The sequence below is a fragment of the Zea mays genome, chromosome 9, assembly GCF_902167145.1.
Source record: "Zea mays cultivar B73 chromosome 9, Zm-B73-REFERENCE-NAM-5.0, whole genome shotgun sequence".
Lineage (NCBI taxonomy): Eukaryota > Viridiplantae > Streptophyta > Magnoliopsida > Poales > Poaceae > Zea > Zea mays.
The window spans coordinates 118,102,635-118,104,563 of NC_050104.1; the positions used below are offsets into that span (position 1 = coordinate 118,102,635).

General features: G+C 51.4%; 1 protein-coding gene across 1 annotated transcript; it reads left to right on the forward strand.

Annotated features, from left to right (window-relative positions):
• Positions 1–599: 599 nt before the first annotated feature.
• On the forward strand, positions 600–1,599 carry LOC100382238 (uncharacterized). The gene has a single exon (NM_001357017.1). The coding sequence runs from the start codon at positions 673–675 to the stop codon at positions 1,288–1,290; it is 618 nt and encodes a 205-aa protein (NP_001343946.1). The 5' UTR covers positions 600–672; the 3' UTR covers positions 1,291–1,599.
• Positions 1,600–1,929: the final 330 nt, after the last annotated feature.

A 1,929-nucleotide genomic window follows, 5' to 3' on the forward strand; every position in this document is an offset into this window, starting at 1 on the left:
TGCACTTCTATTGGGCTTATTTGGTTCTCTCCTAGTCTCCTGATGAAGTCTGATCTGGACAACAATTTAGGCGCCTGATTTCGACTAGGAGGCTACGACCTAAACAAGGCAAATCTAACACGCCCTAAGGTCATTCTCAATGCATAGTTTCACAAGAAGTTTCATACAATAATTAGAGTGGCACATCATATTTTTAGATGATATGGCACCCTATTTATTATGAAATTGATGAAAATAGTTTCATCACTATGAAACTATGTGAACTCATTTCCAAGACATTGAAAAACACATGAAACCACCATTTAGAATAAATCGTTTCATCTCTATTTATTTTATGCATTTATATTGGTTATTTAGATGCAACATTTAATTGATATTGTAACCTATATAATCGTGAAAGGAAACTTTGTATTAAGAGTGTATGTTTTATTTTTTATTTTATCTCGTCTTGATGATATGGTAGTATTAGAAATAATGCAACAAAAAGAATGGTCTAATATAAAATGCAGTACCGCAACAGGCAGCCGGCTACATGGCCTGATGGGCGCGAGGGATAAAAGCCCAACTCCCAATTCCCCATCTCGCTTGCTGTGTACTCGCGCTCCAGCTCACCATTTCTCCTCTCCCTTCCCTTCCCTAAGCATCTCAGCGAATCCAATCGATCCGAAGGCGATGGACCAGCAGGGTGCGGGCGGGGACGTGGAGGTGCCGGCGGGGCTGGGGCTGACGGCGGCGGAGTACGAGCAGCTGCGTCCGACGGTGGACGCGCACCACCGCTACGCCGTGGGGGAGGGCCAATGCTCCTCGCTGCTGGCGCAGCGCATCCACGCGCCGCCGGCCGCCGTCTGGGCCATCGTCCGCCGCTTCGACTGCCCGCAGGTGTACAAGCACTTCATCCGCAGCTGCGCGGTCCGGCCGGACCCGGACGCCGGCGACGCCCTCCGCCCCGGCCGCCTCCGCGAGGTGTGCGTCATCTCGGGCCTCCCCGCCAGCACCAGCACCGAGCGCCTGGACCACCTCGACGACGCCGCCAGGGTGTTCGGCTTCTCCATCACCGGGGGCGAGCACCGCCTCCGGAACTACCGCTCCGTCACCACCGTCTCCGAGCTCGCGGGCCCCGGGATCTGCACCGTCGTGCTCGAGTCCTACGCCGTCGACGTCCCCGACGGCAACACCGAGGACGACACCCGCCTCTTCGCCGACACCGTCATCAGGCTCAACCTCCAGAAGCTCAAGTCCGTCGCCGAGGCCAGCACCTCCAGTTCCGCACCCCCGCCGCCGTCGGAGTAGCGGGCGGCCGGAATCGGCAAGGGGAGAAACGCAGCAGCAAGTTTTGGGCGTTTTTCTGTTATTTCACTTCTCTGGGAAATGGTCTCTCTGAATTAAATCTGATCGTGGATGGATTTGGACTGGACGAGAGGAGGAGAGGAGGGGTCGGGTCAGCTTGAATCAGGTGTCGCGTTGCCAGGGTGGCGACCTGTAATAACCTCTCCTTCATCTCCTAGATTCATTCCTTTCATCTCCTAGATTCATTCCTTTCATCTTTGCTTCTTCCAGAATTTGGTTAATTTCAGCTTTACGCGAGTGGAATGATTCCTTAGAATTGCTGCTTCTCATATATCTTTGCATTGCATGTTCGCGTTGCATGTTTGCAAGTAGTAGTAATCTTCTTGCATGTGATCCTGATCCATTGCGTAGTTTGTTTGCAGTACAAATGCAAGGTAAAGCCTAGTGTTGCTAGCGCTACAGGATCACTGACTGGTCAATTGTCCTTCATCTAATTAGTTCCACTCATGTCTTCTTAGCAGCTGTTCACTGGTGATGAGTATGCATGGTTAATTTCGTTGCTGCACCTGAATTTGCTGAGTAACTTGAGAATGAAGAGGAAAAAAGAAACACTGTGCGGTTCATTCTTTTCTCGCGTCAGGA